At 41.0% G+C, this 19,381-nt stretch overlaps 2 protein-coding genes across 11 annotated transcripts in view; one reads left to right on the top strand and one right to left on the bottom strand.

Annotated features, from left to right (window-relative positions):
- Positions 1–5,019, bottom strand: part of CSNK1A1 (casein kinase 1 alpha 1) — a 50,961-nt gene extending 45,942 nt beyond the window's left edge. For 7 of the 10 annotated variants that reach the window (XR_009518942.1, XM_060008554.1, XM_060008558.1 and 4 more), the window contains exons 1-2: positions 4,418–5,018; positions 3,693–3,799 (exon numbers count right to left, since the gene is read on the bottom strand). Coding sequence is in view for 8 of the 10 variants with exons in the window: in XM_060008554.1 (XP_059864537.1) it covers positions 3,693–3,799; positions 4,418–4,540 (230 nt within the window). In the remaining 2 variants the exon portion in view is untranslated. Of the gene's footprint in view, positions 1–3,692; positions 3,800–4,417 lie in introns of all 10 variants that reach the window. The other 3 variants (XR_009518941.1, XM_060008552.1, XM_060008553.1) reach the window with 1 other exon arrangement.
- A 247-nt stretch (positions 5,020–5,266) lies between these two features.
- Positions 5,267–19,381, top strand: part of ARHGEF37 (Rho guanine nucleotide exchange factor 37) — a 73,533-nt gene continuing 59,418 nt past the window's right edge. Inside the window, exon 1 of the mRNA XM_060008547.1 lies at positions 5,267–5,356. Within this exon, the coding sequence (XP_059864530.1) occupies positions 5,299–5,356 (58 nt within the window). The 5' untranslated portion in view covers positions 5,267–5,298. The remainder of the gene's footprint in view (positions 5,357–19,381) is intronic.

Here is a 19,381-nt window from a genome sequence, read left to right as displayed (position 1 = left end):
CCGGTGCAACCAAATAAATAAATAAATATTTAAAACAACAACAACAACAAAAAACAAGACAACCAAAATTATCCTATGCCCCTCCTGTTTTCTTTATCATGTTTTCCTATAAAAGTATATCCCATTAATTTACTTTCTCCTAAGTGGTAACCTATGGTTTACCTGATACAGGTAGCATTTTTAAGGTCCTGAGTGGTATCTCACTACTAAAATATCATTCAAAGGTAAGATCTAGACAAAACACCAAATGTGATGAAATGCTTTCTAGCTACCATCATCTGAAAATAAATCTTAAAATTCAGAGCTGAAAGTTCTAAGATCAACTAGGCCAGTGACTTACTTAAGTACAGAAACTTGTTCAAACAAAACCCTGCCCAAAAGCTCAGCATGCAAAACTAGAAAATCACCAACCTGGCAAAACCCTCTTGATTTCAAAAATGAGGAAACTGATATGCCCAAAGAGGTTAAGGGACTGACAAACCCCAGATCACTCAATCAGTACCACATGGCAGATTTAGAGCCTGGCTATAACATAACTGCTTCTTTAGAGAACAATTTAATTCAGTTCAAAGTGGCACAAAGAAAGGGAGGGTTGTAACAGAAATACAGTAATTTAAAATGAGATGCCAGAGGTCAATGCACAAGGCCCAAGGACTTTCAGTTTCTTAAAAATATCAAGAGACTGAATGCCATCCTCTCATTCTTGCTCTTTACACTCACTGGATGCTATGCTTCTGCACAATAGATCCCTTAGTAAGGTCCTTACATACTAAGGACTTGATAAGGCAGGTATGCTATATAGGCTAGGTAATTTTCAGCCCTCATTTTAGAATATCCCATAGTATCTTTAAGAAAATTGCAGGGTGTGGGGTGGATTGGGGGAGGAGGGAGATATTAGTGTGGTATAAATGCAGCAAATCTAAAAATTTTTAATTAGTGTCAACATTTCTAAAACAATGGGTAACAGAAGAGACTGCCCTTTTAATCTAGCTAAGCTGAATAATTTAATTCAATATTTCCCAAGTAAATATTTATTAAGTGTATACTATATATAGTTGATGTGGAAATAGTGGGGAACAAACAGCAAAGGGGAAGATGTTGCCACCCAAAATAAAGAAAGCTTGTGTAAGTCCTTATCTTTTCCACTTCAGTGGACAAACAGTTCTCTCACACTGTACTTTAAAACCAATGATCCATTTTTTGTTTCTATGTACCTGGACTCTACTACTCCTAAAACAAATTTACTCTTTCCTCACCCTCATGCAATTACTACATTCTGCCTTAGAGACCACTCCCAGAAGCCACACTTTACTCTTGGATGCCCTCCCCAACCAGTTCACCAAGCTTTCTTCCTTAGAGCCAGATCCTGAAGTCCCATCTCCTCTCCCAGGAAGTCTTAACTTGAAAGTCAGGTTAACCTCTTTAGCTCCATCCAGTTTATAACTACCACAACACCCTCTGCACTCAACCTCTTAGAATTTTGCTCACAAGTCAATTTCATGTATTGATGTGTGTAATCAGTATATTGACTATTGCCCTTGTTGGTCTGTATCAGTGTTGTCCTTAAATAAAAGCTACCAAATAAAAGTGCATGTATTTAATTTGCGTTTAGCACTGAAAATGCCAGATGCTTACTGCCTTTTTTTTTTTTTTTTTTTGTGCGGTACGCGGGCCTCTCACTGTTGTGGCCTCTCCCATTGCGGAGCACAGGCTCGGGACGCGCAGGCTCAGCGGCCATGGCTCACGGGCCCAGCCGCTTCGCGGCATGTGGGATCTTCCCGGACCGGGGCACGAACCTGTGTCCCCTGCATCGGCAGGCAGACTCTCAACCACTGCGCCACCAGGGAAGCCCTTACTGCTTTTTTGAAAATGATTTCAAATACATTAAGTTCAACCTGATTTGTGAAATTTATAAAACCTCCCAACACAGATGAATCTCAAAAGCATTACGTTAAGTTAGAGAAGCCAGACACAAATGACCTCATACTGTATGATTGCAATTACATGTAATTCTAGGAAAAACTAGTGATGGAAAGCAAATCAGCGAGATCCAGGGTGGAGAGATGAAAGTAAATACAAAGGGAAAGGAATTTAAACATTTTAGGCGAATGCAATTGATATTTTTTATTTTGTGAAGAAAAACGCTAGATATTTTAATCAAGGTTTTCACTTTTCCACAATAACAAATTTATTTTCCTACACAGCAGGGTTTTGTTTTTTTTTAAAGGGATGAGAACCATTAAAAATCTCAAATCTGGATTATCTCAGATTTCACATTAATCTTTACCTCATAAGATAAACCTGGAATTTTCTTCCTAATAATTTATTTTGACTTTGAACCAATAGAAAATCGTATCACTCAATTTCTCCATTAAAAATGTCTATCAGCATTGGAAAATTTTTAAGGATAGTGTCACTCCGGTTGTTTCCACATCAGAATTAATGTATATAACCCAGTCATTAATTCAAGATTTGAGGAATAAAAGCTGGGATAGTAAAACACGCTACAGTAAATACCATTCCAGTTAATTCTCAACTACCTCTGTATCTTTTTGCAAATGTTATTTTTGAGTAATTGTTGGAAAATGGTTGAGTCTTAAACTATATTTTAGTCTCTACTCTGGAAAGAGGCTCTTTAATCTCAAAAATCAAACTATTCTAAAATCCTTTAAAGTTAACCATTTAAAAGAACCCAGTGTCTTCATCTGGTTATCTTTTATCCTGATTACTATTTGCCTTCACCAATATCACATCTCCAAAAAAAGGCCACAATTTCCCAGATGCGAGGAGCTACTGACCAAGTAACTCAACAGGTTAAAGTTACTTGTCAAACTGTGGTTACACGATTAAGTTTTCTTTTAATACAACTGAGTCAATTTCAACATAGCGCTGTTCAAACTGCCTTTGCCATTTCCCACAAAATTTAGTACACAGACTGAAATGTAGCAAACATTACCATCCTTTACAGACTTAATTAACACTTCTGGAAAGACTCTGAAAGATATTGCAGAGTAAATTTAATTTCACATCGCATCTGCTGCAGAGATCAGACTGTCATTATGGCATCTCCTTCCCTGAACCCCACCACTGTCTGCAGCTTTATTCTTGGCTTTTCAAAGGTTTAATCAACTCAGGGCTGCTAAAGAGGGTCTCAAGGAAGCATAACTTATGAACTCAAGCAAAGAAAAGGGCAGGAATATGTGGTTGAGTCACGTCGTTCCGCCATTTTCTAAGCGGAGGAGGAAGACATGTTGGAACAAAAACACAACAAAAGAGCAGCCATTTCCCAAGCCAGCTCCAATAGCAACCCGAACTGGCCCAGCCCGGTGACTTCGGCACCCTCAAATCCACTTCACCGGACAAACCCAAGAACAACTGAGGTGCAGACGGAAAGAAAACAGCAGGCAACCCTTCCGCGTTGGGATCAAAGATGAGCCGCATACTTTAACCGCAAATGAAAGCCTCGGGAAGAATGACGGAAGCTTTGCAGCAGAGTGTTACAAACTGAAATTCTAAACTAAGTTGGCAAACTAAAATTTACTCTGTGATTGTGGTGACTTACGCTTCACAGGAAACCCAGGTAACTCAAATACCAAGAGCCGGATTCAGCTGGCCCTATCACCTGCCTGTACACATCTTCCCCGTTTCCATACTTCCCTCAGAGGATCGCCTGTTTGCTTAAGGATTCTTACCGTATGTGGGGGATGCCAACCCCACCTTGAAGAATCTTATAGAGTTTGCTCTCGTACAGCAACTGGGGATGCCTGGCCTTCTGAGATTCTAGCTTCACTGCCACTTCCTGCAGGGGAAAGAGGGGATGATGGCATCAACATCCTTATGGATTCAATGTCATTTGGGAAAAGAGAGGGAAACACGAGCAAAGCTCCAACTCTCGACTAGAAGGTGGAAGTGAGAGGCTGGGAAAAGAAGGCTCTCTTTGTAATTATAAAACGAGGCAACCAGCCTCAAAGGCCTCTTCAGGGGGTAGTGACGAAAGCGGCACGTCCTCTAAAGTGCAGGAAAACGATTCATCCAGAAAACGTAATGAGAGGTTATGAAGAAACCAGGCGATCGGATGCTGTCCTAATGGGAACAAAAACGCCGGCAGAATTAAAAATATAGATAGAAAAACATGGGGATCACAGGAATAGGATTTTGCCGTCCTCACCTTAAACGACGGTTTTAAAAGTTCGATTAAGGTGTATTTTTAACAAGCTGGGAAACTTCCTAGTACACCCAACCTTTATCTTGGGTTCTTCCCTTTCAGGGAAAGAAAGCGGGGGTGGTTCCTAAGGCAGGAAAACTGGCTCCCTCTGGACTTCCCAGTGCGGCATGCGGTGGGAAAAGGCCCGAACAGTTCGCGGGAGGGGGGGAGGGCAGGCGCAGCGTAGTCGTGAACCCCACCCCAGGTGATTACCTCGCCGTTGGTGATGTTGATCGCCAGGTAAATGTCACCGAAGGAGCCAGACCCGATCTTCCGTACCAGTTTATATTTCCCTCCGACAATGAATTCGGCCTTGGAGCCGCTGCTGCTCGCCATCCTGAGAGACGAAGATGGAGGCTGGGGCTAAGCCCCGACACCTCTAAGGGGAGAACGGAAGACCTCTAGGGCTCGTCCACGGAGCAAGGCTCCGGAGGGCGGCAGGAAAACGCTGGCTCTTTTCTCGGCGTTACAGGGCCCAGAGTCGGCCAAGGAGAACCTAATCACCGCTGCTGTCAGGTTTCTTTCTGTCAGGCCGCAGATTGTTGAGGGGGTTCTCACGGTAACCAGGCTGGGCCACTTGCTTCTGGCGGCCGCCGCTGCCTCACTTTCGCGGCGACGTCGCGGGCTGGAAAAGGAGAGCGGTGAGTTAGGGCGGCGATACCGCTGCCACCACTGCCGCCGGCTCCCGCCCGGAGGGACCCCTGTCACTCCGCCGACGCCGCCATCTTGTTACTCCGGCTCCAGCCAACACAAAATGCCCCCAGTGCTCGGGAGCCGCTTCTTCACAGCGCAGAGCACTCTGGGAAAAGGATCGCGGGCGCTAGCCCCGGACGGTCGACAGCTAGAAGGGAGGGCGGGACCGGATCCGTGAGAGTCACGGCCCACGCTCCGAGCGTCACCCCGTCACCGCCCAACTGCGCACGCGTACTGCAACCCCGCTGACTGCGCAAGCGTGCCGTGGCGTCTCCTCATCCCCGCCCGGGGCTCATTTCCACTTCCGGTCGTTGGCTGTTCCACTGTGAACTACCTGTTAGTCACCTCAGACCCGCCTGGTTTCTGAAAGGCCACGCGGCCCCAGGTCTCGAGAACATGTTATGGAGGAGTCACCTTCATTTTCCGTGGAGGATGGATACGTCAGGGCTTGGGAGTTGGGTATTGACCTTTGCTCTTTGTTTGAGGTGGTTTTTAACCTTTTGGTCTTTACGGGGGCTACTCCCCCAACCGGCCCATTCCAGCTCAATTTCTCTTTTGAAAGAGGCTATCGCCTCTAGTGGAGAGAAAGAGAAAAGCAACCCTGTGCGGGCTGGGTTTGTTCAGGGCTCCCTGTTTTAGCAGTCTAGTTGATTATTAGAGTTCTGCGCTCTACGGAGTGTTGGATTCCCTGTTTTTACAGGAGGGGGAAAAAGAGGGAAAGCTCTGTGTCTTTGTGTTGTTTACCCACTGATGATATTTGATTCCCAAAGGGAGAAAAAAAACATATTCGGGTAATGTTAATGGCCAGTATATGGTGAATAGAAAATAAGATTTACTGCCGTGAAAAAACTGCCCATATGAAAGTTATCCTCTTCGCCCCCGCCCCCCCGCAGAAGAAACCTTGAAGAATCCTATTTTGGTCGTGTTGAAAACTGCAGTGTTGACCCAAAAACATAGGGTAGAAATAACTTACAAAATGAAATTGACAATGTTTAAAACTTTACTAAATTGACAATGTTTAAAATTTTACTAAAAATTAGTCAACGAATCAAATCTTGAGCACATTTTGGTTTACAAAATTTGACCTGGGAAAATTGGGCTTGGTAGTAATGATGATCACAAAAGAAAGCTGTGTTGATGCTATCATCTGCAATATGAATCAAACCCTGATAAATGAGTGAATCAAAACCTCAGTTGTGAAAATTTAAGCAAAATCTATCCCAAATAAAATAATTTCATTAAAACCGGAAAAAATGTAGACTTAACTGCAAGTTTGAAAGCTGATGAAGTAGTTAGTAATGGGGTTCATCCTGGAAGATAACTGGAATTCCTACATGTTTCTGGCTTAAATATTTGTATTCATAAAGCGCTGACCTAAATGTCTTGAATTTGAAAACAGAGGGAAAAGACTCAGGGTTAGCATGAAGTTTTGAGGCACTACCAAAACCCAGGCCACCTGACTCCCAAATCAACACTGTTAGGCAGTCTCCTTTGGTGACTCTAAAGCATGTCTGGCCTACTTAAAATTCTCTGCTGTTAGAGTTTGGTCTTAAAAAAAAAAAAAAGTCAAGTTTAAGCATTTTGAAGTTTCCAAGTTTTCAGAGATAGCTACTGTTCTGCTGATTTTCCACCACAGCCATCCAAAATTTAATGGATTCCTCAGCTTAAGGAGTTCCCTATAAGGGGTGGGGTATACATTTAAATGGATGTTTTGTTGTTGTAGTGAGGATACAGATGCTCAACTCGGGGTTGGGGGGTAATGGTGTGCATGGAGTGGACTAGATTAGGGATTCCCAGAGGTCTGCGTGGACGGGGCAAATCGAGTTTTCCATGAGATAACTAGAAAAGAGAAGTATAATGCGTTTTTTCTTTAATTTATCTAATTTCAAATTACACGTTATTATGAGGTTTTATCTTCCTATATATGTGTTGTTGAAGTGCCCTTTTATAATATGGTCCTGATGGTAGATGGTTGTTTTGTTGATATCCTTGTTTGGCAAAACTAAAAGTTGATACTTTATGTCTGTCCTCCCCACCATTTTTTTTTTTTTTTAACTTTTATAAGTTTTTGAAATGCCACAGTCTGGGACTCACTAATCTAAATCACTTTTAGAAGCCCTTTCAACTCTGAGAGTCTATGATTTTATGTGTATGTTTTGGTGTGTCTCCTCACTTGTTTCCTGCCTGCTGTAATCACTATTCCACCATTGACAATATCCAGCAAAATGTACTAAAATGCCAAATGAGTGGTAGTAGCCTTTTCAAATGTGATTTCAGTTGAAAATCTTAAGATTTAAATTTATCAGATTAAGAAGGGCAAAAGTTGGGTTTTCTAATGTAGAAAATGGGGATTTTAGGTGTTGGCAACGAATTCAGCCTTCTCCTTAAAATCATGTATTATTCGTGGTAACTTTCGGCCTCAGTAATTGAACCTGTTTTTGGTTACAAATCATTCTGGGTTTTTTGTTTGTTTGCTTGTTTTGGTTTGGTTTTTGGCCGTATCACACGGCCTGTGGGATCTTAGTTCCCCGACAAGGGATGGAACCTGCGTCCTCTTCAGTGAAAGCACACAGTCCCAACAACTGGACAGCAGGGAATTCCCCATTCTGTTGTTTTGAATCATCAGCAGCTTTACTGTAATGGAGGGAATCTTCTGCAATGTGCCAAAATGCAATTCCTGACTCCTGGATCAGCTGAATTCACCAAAAATATAATTTAAAGTATAGAATAAATATTTTAGACCTTGAGAAATTGAGATCATCTAGTTCAATAATCATATTTGGGGCTTCCGTGGTGGCACAGTGGTTGAGAGTCCGCCTGCCGATGCAGGGGACGTGGGTTCGTGCCCCGGTCCGGGAAGATCCCACATGCCGCAGAGCAGCTGGGCCCGTGAGCCATGGCCGCTGAGCCTGCGCATCCAGAGCCTGTGCTCCGCAACGGGAGAGGCCACAGCAGTGAGAGGCCCATGTACCGCAAAAAAAAAATCATATTTGTAAATGCTTTGCAATCTACACAGTGCTTTCACACATACCAGTTGGGCCTAGCTAGGACAAACTGTGGCTTGCCCAAGATCATACAGATCTTAGTGTCAAAGAAAGAATTAGAACCCCAACCTCTAACTAAAATAAAGAGAAAAAGGAAAGGGTAGAAGGTAAATTGGGACAGTCATGCCCCACTGATTACTTGTTTTCAAAGAGAGATCAAGATGAATTGAAATTTTTTTTTTTTTAAACCACAGTGCTTACCCAAGGAAAGGTCACTGGAAAGCAGAGTGTGTTTTAAGTAAAATGATAAGGACAAGCTTAAGAGGTATAGATAGGTGCAGTAAGGAAGAAAAGAAAATCACAAAGGTGGTCTGCCCATCTCTGGAGTTGTTTGGTACAAATAAGTAGAAAAATGGAATGACAGAGACTATGTTAAATGCTTTTTCACATGTTGTTTAACTGTTACTGTTATGCAGCTTTGTGCATGATCAGTATTAGATAAGCCAGTTAATGAAGTGATTGAAAACATGAGAACATCAGAAATGTCCTGTTGTATCAGAGTGATAATCCATTAAGTTTTTTTACTAGTCTTTGACAGTGACAGCTGTTTCTATGTTCCTTTCTCGTCTCAGTTCCTGTTCTCCCCCTCTGAGTTATTCACAAGGTTTTGTGAAAGTATATGGCTGCATCTACGATAGCAACTTCAAACACTTTTGAGACATTCTGAAAACATTTCTTACCTTTTATGGGGTCATTAACCATAAATTTATTTTGATTAATTTAATTCTTTGAACATATATATCTGTGCTTTTGAACCATATGCCTTCAAGATTCTAAAGTTGATAAGTTCCACATGTATGCTACCCAATGATCTTTTAATAGTCATTTACACATAAAATGTTGACTGCTCTTTTCCTTATAAAAGTGACAAGTATTCCTTTGAAAAATTTAGAAAGTTTGATAAATCAGAAAAAAAGGAAACAAAAATCTCTTAGAGATAATCACGAAATGTTAACAATTTGCTGTATATGTGTCCAGTCTTTTTTTTCTATGTGTATTCTCTGTGTGTTTGTGTGTATCTTGAGTGTATGTATACTTATCAGTACATATGTGTGCACACACATTTTTTTTTCATATATTTAATTTTATTTCTTAAAATTTGCAACAGGTTGGGGCTTCCCTGGTGGTGCAGTGGTTGAGAGTCCGCCTGCCGATGCAGGGGACGTGGGTTCGTGCCCCGGTCCGGGAAGATCCCACATGCTGCGGAGCGGCTAGGCCCACGAGCCATGGCCGCTGAGCCTGTGCGTCCAGAGCCTGTGCTCCGCAACGAGAGAGGCCACAGCAGTGAGAGGCCCGCGTACCGCAAAAAAAAAAAAAAATTTGCAACAGGTTGTCATAGTGCACTTTCAGTTTTGAGATCTGTTTTTTCACTTAATGATTTGTTGGAGACATATTTCCATATAACTAAGTAATCTTCCAAAATATCATTTTTAGTATCTCTATATTAAATATGTATCATATTGACAGAACAACATTTAACCAATCCCAATGGAGTATTTTAGTTATTTCCAAACTTTTGCTAGTATAAACAATTTCAGGGAACATTCCTATAACTAAATCTTTGCCCACATCCAGAAATTAATTGGTTAGGATATATTTTTAGAAATGCTAAGGTCTTAAAATCCCTTGTATCATAAACAACAACTGATTCTGTTTTGGTAGTTTGTGATGAACAAACCCATATTCATGAGCTATCCTATCTTCTCATTACGTAGATTTATCTTTACAAATTTAAATCTTTATCCTTTCATTCTGTCCTTGAAAGAGGTTGTTAGATTATCTTTACTGACCAGGCATTGTTGTAAAACCTAATAAACTTAATTAGAAGAGAGCTTTATTTGCAACTCCCCTATTCCCTTCCCCACCCATTTCAAAATCTCAAGTATTTTGTAAATCCGTGGTTTACAGGGGTGTGCTAATAAGATTAAAAATGTCCCTTTTATGGACACAGCTAACAGTTGCTAACATTTGTTGGCAATTGATGAAGCAATTGCATTCTTTAGATATGTAGATTCAGTTGAAGGAAGGGGGAAAATTAGTTTCCTGTAAGAGAGAATGGGGATCAAAGGACCCTCAAAACCAAGAACATAGTTACCTTAGTATGAAAAACAGAATAATCTCATATGTGCTCAAATCTCTCATATTTTGCACGAGCTCAAGTATTCCCATAGATATAAAAGTGTATTCTCACAAAAATAAATGTGTGGGGTCTTAGAGATGGGGAAGAATTCAAACTGTCACTGTTCCAAAACTGAGATTAACACAGACTTTACTACAGAAATATATATATATATTTTTTTTTTTGTGGTACGCGGGCCTCTCACTGTTGTGGCCTCTCCCGTTGCGGAGCACAGGCTCGGGACGCACAGGCTCAGCAGCAATGGCTCATGGGCCCAGCCGCTCCACGGCATGTGGGATCTTCCCGGACCGGGGCACGAACCTGTGTCCCCTGCATCGGCAGGCGGACTCTCAACCACTGAACCACCAGGGAAGCCCCAGAAATATTTTAAATGCTTGAGTTAGGCTTTTCACTGTACTTTGTTCAACGAGAATGCCTCCTTTGCCACCTATATATATATATAAATAAAATGTTGCCATCTTCATTTAGAGTAGCAGAGGACCTGGAAGTTTTACTAACTTAAAGCAAGAGCCCCTGGAAGCAATACTAAAGTAGTGGACACATTTTATTCTTAAAAAGTAGTTTGGGGTGGGAGAGGAGAAACCAGATGGAATATCCCTTTATTTGGGTATTTAAGAGCTAGGTTAAATGGTGTAAGGAAATGTATCCTGACCTAAGTATTCAGAAAAACTGAATTTTATTTGCGACTCTACCTTAAGCATTTTCTGAGGCTTCAATATTGTAATCTCCTAAAAGAGAAGTCAGATTCTAAAGCTTTTTATAGGTTTAAAAAATATTGTACTATATACTAAAGATGACTCCTGTATTTTGAAGTAGAAGGAAGACATTAACATGCTCTTTGCCTTTTATAGCTTCTTATAATTCAGATAATATGTAAAATTCTGATGAGCAGATCCTCACCCATTCTTAATACTTGTCAGGAAAATCAGATTCTCTTAACAATGAACCATAGCAATAGATAGATAGTTAGAAATTAGAAGACACTCCCAAATTAAAAGAGTTTGGGAAATATCTTCTTTTTAAAATATTTAAGAAAGGCTGTAATTCTCCCTGCAGGTGGGGGAGGGACCTCACTTAAATGACCTCTGTAGGTCCCTTTCAGTCTAAAAAAATCCTTGCTTAGATTCTCATACAGGCAAGCACAAAACGATTTTACTGTTCAGCACAGTCGTATTCCTGGCAAGGAATGAGATTCAACAGTGAAAATCAAGCAAAACTTGTTTCATATCCTCTTCTAATACTGCGTACACTAGCCCCACCACTCCCTCTCAGAGCTGCTTTGAAATAATGCCTGAGGTTTTAACTCATTTGTCTGCAATGAACATTCTGCAGTGTAATAATTAAACGCCAGAGAGATGTCCTGACAGGGAGGAAATTCAAATCATTGATGTTCCATGTACACATTGAAAACTTTACCAAGGCCAGGCCTTGAAAGGCACTATAAAAGTTGAAATGCCTAGGTTTCCCCTGTGTTCCCCACTTCACCCCCATTATCTTGTTCAGATCAGTCTGTGTGACCTAGAAATATTTAGATAATCAAATTATATTTTTTAATTTCTATTTTAATAACTCAAACTATTAATTCCTGGAAACGCACTATCATGCATGGTATTCGGGGATATTGGTGTAGGCTTTTATTTTTAATTTATTTATTTTTGGCTGTGTTGGGTCTTTGTTGCTGCGCACGGGCTTTCTCTAGTTGTGGCGAGCGGGGCCTACTCTTTGTTGTGCTGTGCGGGCTTCTCATTGTGGTGGCTTCTCTTGTGGAGCATGGGCTCTAGGCGCACAGGCTTCAGTAGTTGTGGCACGCAGGCTCAGTAGTTGTGGCTCATGGGCTCTAGAGCACGGGCTCAGTAGTTGTGGCACACGGGCTTCGTTGCCCCGCGGCATGTGGGATCTTCCTGGACCAGGGCTCAAACCCGTATCCCCTGCCTTGACAGGAGGATTCTTAACTACTGCGCCACCAGGGAAGTCCTGGGTAGGCTACTTTTTATTTGGAAGAATTTCATTAGTGTTTTGGAGTTCCTGCAGTTTCTCTGTCCCTTTGTTTTCTCAGCCTCTGTTCTCTTCCCCTGCATTGTTCATTAGCAAGGGCATGAAACCCTGCTCCCAATGACTCATTATTACTCACTAGAGTGATCTACTTTTCTTTGTGAGACTAAATTTTCTAGATGCTTGAGTTGCCATTCCTGAGGAGAACAGGTCCTAAGAACACATCCTATTAACTCTCATCTCTCCATGATAATGCTGGGAAGCACTGATGCTGATCACAGAAAATGGAATAGCTGCTCCATTTGATGCTGGCCAAGCCTAACACCACTGCAAAGACTTTCTGCAATGAGCAGAGCCCAGGGCCTGATTGGGGGAAAACACACACACACACACACACACACAAAACAAACAAAAAAACTCTGGATTGTAAGCCCCTAATCCACAAAGCCAAAGATGTCAAATTATGCTTATAGAGCCCTTTACAGTTCATAAAGTAATTTCTCATTCACTAAATTGTGCCTTTCCTTACCTGTTTTAGAGATAGGTAAAGCATCTCTTATTATATTCATCTTGTGTGTGATGAAGCTGAAGCTCTGGAGAGGTGTGGTGACTTCTTGAGAACTCCCTAAGATCCATATCAGTGTTCTATAAAGTATGCCTGTTCACTCTCACAGTTAGCCTGTCCTCTCCAGACCCTGGTGCCTGCTCTAAATCTGGATAGGGAGTATTTTAGCAGTCACTACCTCAGTTGAAGTAGGGTTGATTTAAATCATCCCCCTCCAGCTGGTTTACCCAGCCCACCTGCAGCTCAATTGATCTCTCAATGTCAAAGTTACACAACTTGGTGCTCAAGCATGGTCTGGGTTCTGACTTCCAGCTGTGTCTGAACTCCCACACACTTTTGAGGGCTGACACCCATCTCCTCCATGTCTGAATCTCAAACCCTGTAGTCCCTGGCTCTACAGCTGTTCACAGATCCTGGCTACCTGACCTCAATTATTTACCTCCAGCCATCCCTCCTGGACAATGCTGCTTACTCTTGCCTCACCAGTGTTAATTACTTCTGCCTCTCCCCCTTTCAGATTCTAAAGCCAACTGACCTATTTAAATGTTACTTACCTATCAGACTTTCCAGACCCTCCTTACTTCCTGTTGGACCCTGAATCTGACCTGAACTCCTAAGACTGCTTATCTATGTTCTTCTAGTCTAGGCAAATGATAGCCCCTTCTAACCTATATGAAACATTTTCTTTTGTTGCTTAGAATTTCAAATTCTGTTGACCTTCTTAGCTTATGTTTTCTTGGCCCACACTGTCATCAATTACCATAGCTTCTGCTTAGTTGAAATAGGATATGTAAAAGCACCGTGTTTAAGCCATAAACCCCATACAAATGTACCCTGCTGCTGTAATTAGGCAATTCAAGCCAGAGGTGACTTTTTCTAACCTTTCTGGTGGAGGAAGACAGGCTGTCAGCTGAAATAGGAACTTAACAATTATTATCCCAAACCAAAAATAGGTGTATCGACTATTATACTACCGCAACTGATTTCTTTGTGTAGTTGATTCCTTTTGACAAGGTCACCACCATAGGCTTTTAAGATGTGTCATAGGAAACAGAAATAATATTCTAGGCTATTTTAAAGGCCTCAGACCCTTTTTTCTAATCAACCTGAAGATATTGAGTTTTCAGAGGGCATCTACTCTGATCAATTTTCCCATGCAGTGTTGTTCTTACTCACATTACCTATGTCAAAAAGAAAAAAAAAGATTTTGTGGGGAAAGTAATTTCATTGTTTTAAAGTTTTAGATAGGGTGACTGAGCCCCAGAGATCTTAGTTAACTTGCTCAAGTGCCCTAAATAAGTTAGGGGTGCATTTTGTACTTGAACTCAGATTTTTTTCTGACTCTAAAGAATCTGCTTTTTTATTTCTCCAGTCCATGCTTCTCAAAACTGTAAAACATTCTGGGAAGAAAACTGCTCATTTATTTCAAGATTAAGTGAAGATATATATAAAAGTCCACTTAACAGATCACGTAATATGCCACAGAAAGGTATGTTCAAGAACCCATGCCAGATTATGGTTTTCAATGATTATACAATGCTGCCATCTTGTGGATATGATCATTTGCTGTTGCATTAGCTGGCTTCTGTAGCCAAGCATCGTGCTGGGCCAGAATCACCTAGTTGGATCTGAACATTCAAACGTTAAATGCCCAGGAAAGAGTTGGAGTTGGGGAATTTAGAATAACATTTGAGGGGCTAAGCAAGTGTCAGGAGTTTGAGCAAACCTATTGTGCTTTCTGAACAAGATCAAGCATTGCATTATTTCTCATTAACAATACTTGAATGCTATGATATAAAGTCAGTGCATCTTATATTTACATGATGAGGGGATAAGGGAGAAAAGAAAACAAAGGTATGTCTTTTCCATATGGATAACCAGTTATTCCTGCATCACTGGTTGAAAACAATTTCCCTTTCTGCCAGTCTTAGTCAGTTCGGGATGCTATAACAAAATACCATAGATAGGCTGGGTATCTTAAAGAACAGAAATTTATTTTCTCACAGTTCTGGAGGCTGGAAGTCTGAGATCAGGGTTCCAGCAAGGTCAAGTTCTGGTAAAGGCCCTCTTCTGAGTTGCCAACTTCTCATGGCAGAAAGCAGTTACAGGTTATCAAGAGGAGTAAACATCACCCAAGGACTTTGTTTCCTCTCTGGGGAAAGAGTTAGTGTGTTTTCAATTGTATACAAGATGGTTGTATCATGGTAGGTGGAAGTATGACCTTGTTATTGTCTTTATTTGGAGACCAGGTATGGTTTAAGGAGATGCATATGCGTGCCAATTAAACAAGGGATGAACTTGTGATTATAAATTTTATGTGTCATCTCAGCTGGGCCATAATGCCCAAATGTTTGGTCAAACATTCTGGGTGTTTTTATGAAGGTATTTTTTGGATGAAATTAACATTTAAGTAGATGGACTTTGAGTAAAGCAAAATACCCTCCATAATATGGGTGGGCTTCATCTAGTCATTTGAAGGTCTTAATAAAACAAAGACTGACTTCTCCCAAGCAAGAGGGAATTCTAGCAGACAGCCTTTGGAACTCTTTGCAACCCTTCCCTGGATCTTAGCTTGCTGGCCTACCCTGCAGATTTTGAATTTACCAGCTTTCACAATCACATGAGCTAATTCCTTAAAATAAATCTCTCTGTCTCTCTTTCTCTCTCTCTCTCTCTCTCACACATACACACACACACATCCTGTTGGTTCTTTTTCTCTGGAAAACTCTAATACGCTCATTCACTTTATTCAGGTCACTGCTAAAATGTTCTCTCCTTAGAAACATTTTTCGTGACCAAATTATTTAAAATAGCCCCGTACACTCACCTGCTCACCATACCTAGTTACTTTTCAGCTCTTTACCCTACTTTATTTTCCTTCACAGCACTTACTAGTATCTAAAATTTTATATATATATATATATATATATATATAACTCTTTTATTGACTTAATTCCTTCACTAGAACATTTGCTTAATGAGACAGGAACTTTCTTTGTCTTATTCACTAATGTATCCCCAGCTCAGTGCCTGCCTCAATAATAGCCGTTGAATGATTGAATGGAATATATGTATATATAATGTAGATTTACATATGTACATATTCAGCATATGGCTCTGAAACCTGCCTTTTTTCAGTTAACAATATATTATATCTATAACATGGACTTCTCCACATGTCTGTACCTTGAGATAAACCTTGTTCTTTTAATTGGTTGTGTAGTATTCCATGGTGTGGACATACTGGAATTTATTTAACTATCCCCTGCTGATAGTTTTTGAGCTGTTTCTATCCCTTCACTTTGATTTTTTAGAAGTCACAAACCACAGCAATATGCATGTATCTTTGTGCACTTGTGTGTAGATTTCTATAGGATAAATTAATAGAAGTGAAATTCCTGAGTCAAAAAGGTTTTGTCAACTCACACTCTTACTAATTGGTTATACCCTTGCCCACCCAATTGCTGATTTTTAAATACGTGGCAGTAAGACCTTGAGGCTATACTCCAGGGTGGTGAATGCATACTGCAGGAGAGGGAGTTTCCTTTTCTCACTAGACTTCTTTCTCATGCAGTTTCCAGGAAAGCATTGCTTTGACCTGACAAGAGGGTACATCCAACAAAAAACCAATGAATAAAAATCTGATATTCCAATAATTCAAACAATATTTGAAAAGGTACTGGTCAAATATTTCAACTGTAGTTTTACTTGGTGGTGTGAAATACACCAGTTGAAAGGAGTTGGTGGTGTGAAACACACCAGGTGAAACACAGCAGTTGAAGAAAGTTGTTCATAAGGAAGTTTAATAAAAGTCCAGCTCTCCTCCCAGCTTTATCTGACTGTTCTTTCTCAGTCTTTTTTGCTGGCTTCCTTTTCTCTGCCTGCCGCTTGGCTGTGTTCACCAGGTCTTTGTCCTTAGGCTTCTTCTTTTTATGTCTTTCCTGTTTTCCCAGGGTGATCTCATTCACTCTTACAGCTCCCTGTACAGTAGATATGTCAGTGATCCCCAAATCTATATTGCCAAGCCAAACTTCTGTCTCCCAGAACCTTACATCTATCTTCCCACTGGACACCCCTACTTGGATAAGCCACAGGGGTCAGCTAGTCCCAAACTGGTTGTATTACTTGTCCCCAGACCTTTCCTTCTCTAGGAGCTTTTTCTTTTTCTTTTTTTGTTTTTTTATAAATTTATTTATTTATTTATTTTTGGCTGCGTTGGGTCTTTGTTGCTGCACACGGGTGTTCTCTAGTTGCAGTGAACGGGGGCTACTCTTCGTTGCCGCGCGCGTGCTCATTGCAGTGGCTTCTTTTGTTGTCGAGCACAGGCTCTAGGCATGCAGGCTTCAGTAGTTGTGGCCTGCAGGCTCAGCAGTTGTGGCTCGTGGGCTGTAGAGTGCAGGCTCAATAGTTGTAGCGCACGGACTTAGTTGCTCCGTGGCATGTGGGATCTTCCCAGACCAGGGCTTGAACCCATGTCCCCTGCATTGGCAGGCGGATTCTTAACCACTGTGCCACCAGGGAAGTCCCCTAGGATGATTTTTCTTTAATGAAGGCTACCAGCATCCATCTAGTTACCCAAAACATAAATCTCAGAGTCAGCATAGGCCCTCCATCCTCACATCCTGTAGGTGTCCTCAAATTCTGTAGATATTTCTTTAGCATTTTACTCTTACCCTCCTGCCCTCTACTTCACTACTACTGCAGCCTTAATCTGAAGCCTATAATCTCTCCCCTGTCTGAAAAGTACAATTTTCTAACTGGTCTCTCACCCTCCAGCCTTATTTCCTTCTGGGATCCATTTTCCATTCTCTGGACAGATGATCTTTCTAAAATTCTAATAATATCATGCTATCCCCATTCCTCAGTGATTCCCTCATCGCCTACAGGTAAAGTATAAATTCCTTAGCGTGGCATACATGCCTTGCATGATCTGGAGCCTGTCTGTCACTGCACACTCCAATGTATATCATTCAGTCCAGTTACAATGAAGTGATTGCAGTCTCTGAAAAACACAGGGTAGTTGCATATTGTTATGCCTTTGCATGTAGTCCTTTCTACCTGGCGTAACTTTCTATGCCTATCTGCTTGGTAAAAATTCTCTTTAAAGACTCAGTAGGACGGGTTACATTATCTTTGGCTCCCCAAGCTCCCTGTAGAATTGGTCTCTTCCTCCTACAGCAGATACTGTTGGCTGCCTACCCAAGAATATTCCCCCTTATTTTTCCTCTTTCCCAGTAAGACTCCAATTTTGTCAAGGCTACATGACTATATGCTTCAGAAGGGAGCTGGCCCAATGTTGAATGTTCATTCATCTAAGCCAGTCAGTGATTGGTTTAGGTATGGTTAGATATGGACATGCTATTCTAGTCAATGATATAGAAGAAGTCTGCTGGACAGCTTTTTGGAGGGTTTGATCTCTTGAACAGACACACAGGCAGAGATGGTCTTTTCTTCTGATAGACATTATAGCTTCTGGATGAGCTGGATTTCTGGCACTAGAACCAAAGGGGTACTGACTAATACAAGGAGTACAGTAGAAGCAAAGTAAGTTCCCCTAAACTTGGCTAACAAATCATGATGGTAATGGGTTAAAACCAATTACTAGAACTAAGGCACTTAATCAGTGATGGAGTTCCAGCAAAGTAGACTTAGAGGGACTCTCCTAAGCTTCATAGCCAAGGCTCCACATATTTCTACAGATTAAGAACAGGACTATTCCAGAGCTCAAGGCCGGATCTGTGTGGGGAGGTTGTGGTCTTGCGCACGGGATGAAAGAGCCAGAAAACCTGGAAGGGAGAGAGAACAGCTCTGTCCTTAGAAGGGTTATTATACATGCAAAGAGCCAGGAACCCACAGGGAAGCCTCTGGAAGCCAGGAAGGGAGAGAAACAAAAGAAGTATCAATACTAAGTGGTGTTTCTCAATACAAATTAGCAAACTGGCCCAGAGGTGGTATGACACACTGGAAGAAATGCAGGCTTTGGAGTCATACTGCTGAGGTTGCAGTCCTAGTTCTGCCACTTCTAGCAGCAAGGCCCCTGGCAAGTTTCTGAATCTCTCTAAATCTCAGGTTTCTCATTTGTAAAAAGAAGATGGTAATACTTTTCTTTTAGGGCTGACTAGCAGAGTATCTGGCTTACAATATGGGCTCAATAAAGCAGACACTCTTGATATAAAATTTTTTATATGTTGCTAATGAGGTTACTACACTAGCCTGTTATCTGATAAAAGTTTAATTCTGCTAAAGACCCAGCAACCAATAATTTCTTGACTTGTCTTTCTGACAATTTAAAATCTCAGAATGAATAAATGATTCAAGAAACATACATTTGGACTTAGTAGAATTTTAAAAAAATGGTGATGGGAATCTTTGGAGAAAGCAACCATATGAGAGAAAATATGGAGTAGTAGTAGTTGGTTATGCACTTATCACCTATGAGCCGTGTACTCTTGGACAGGTTACTTCATCTCTCTGAGCTTCAGTTTCCTCATCTGTAAAATGCAAATAATATCTATAATATAGGATGACTATCACTATTAGAAATAATCCATGAAAAATTTCTGGCATGTATTAGGTACTCAGTAAGTAGCACCTATTTTTAGTATTACTGTAGAAATTAGAGTGGTAAATTTCATAGAATTAAATTAAAAAATAGATATGATCCCAAGACTGAGACTCTAAAAGAGGTAGGCAGTCTTCTTAAAAATTTATCAGAAAAATAAATTGGATTTATTATGCTCATG

The sequence above is a fragment of the Delphinus delphis genome, chromosome 3, assembly GCF_949987515.2.
Source record: "Delphinus delphis chromosome 3, mDelDel1.2, whole genome shotgun sequence".
In the NCBI taxonomy this organism is placed as follows: domain Eukaryota; kingdom Metazoa; phylum Chordata; class Mammalia; order Artiodactyla; family Delphinidae; genus Delphinus; species Delphinus delphis.
The sequence above is the reverse complement of the archived record's forward strand: the minus strand, read 5'-3'. Positions and strand labels throughout refer to the sequence as shown.